Source organism: Arachis ipaensis, chromosome B07 (assembly GCF_000816755.2).
Source record: "Arachis ipaensis cultivar K30076 chromosome B07, Araip1.1, whole genome shotgun sequence".
Lineage (NCBI taxonomy): Eukaryota > Viridiplantae > Streptophyta > Magnoliopsida > Fabales > Fabaceae > Arachis > Arachis ipaensis.
Genome location: NC_029791.2, coordinates 39489610 through 39489965, shown reverse-complemented (window position 1 = coordinate 39489965; position 356 = coordinate 39489610). Strand labels below are relative to the sequence as shown.

General features: G+C 46.3%; 1 protein-coding gene across 1 annotated transcript in view; it reads left to right on the top strand.

The window, feature by feature from the left end:
- LOC107607061 (cyclin-D2-1) overlaps positions 7 to 356 on the top strand; it is a gene marked incomplete at its 3' end in the record, with an annotated part of 4324 nt that continues 3974 nt past the window's right edge. Inside the window, exon 1 of the mRNA XM_021107784.1 lies at positions 7 to 356. Within this exon, the coding sequence (XP_020963443.1) occupies positions 160 to 356 (197 nt within the window).

Below are 356 nucleotides of genomic sequence, written 5' to 3'. Positions count from 1 at the left end.
ACTTGGCTCCTTCAGTCCTTCATAAGACCCTCTCTTGCATCAGTCTTTTCAGCCAAACTTCAAAACAAAAGGACTTAGCTTGTTGCCATTTGTTGTTCATAATCATCGATAATTTAACGAGAGAGAGAGAGAGAGGGGACCCAGGTGTGGTTTGTTTGAATGGCATCGAGTAGTTTGCGGAGTGTTTCAAGCCTTCTATGTGCAGAGGACAACAACAGCGTCTTCGACGAAAATGATTACGGCGGTGGTTCGGTGTTGTCGGCGGACACGTGGCATCATCCTAGGCATCAAAACCGTGAGGAGTTACTCTGGCAAGTGCCACAAGCTGTTAGCGAAGAGTATTTGGTGTTAATGGT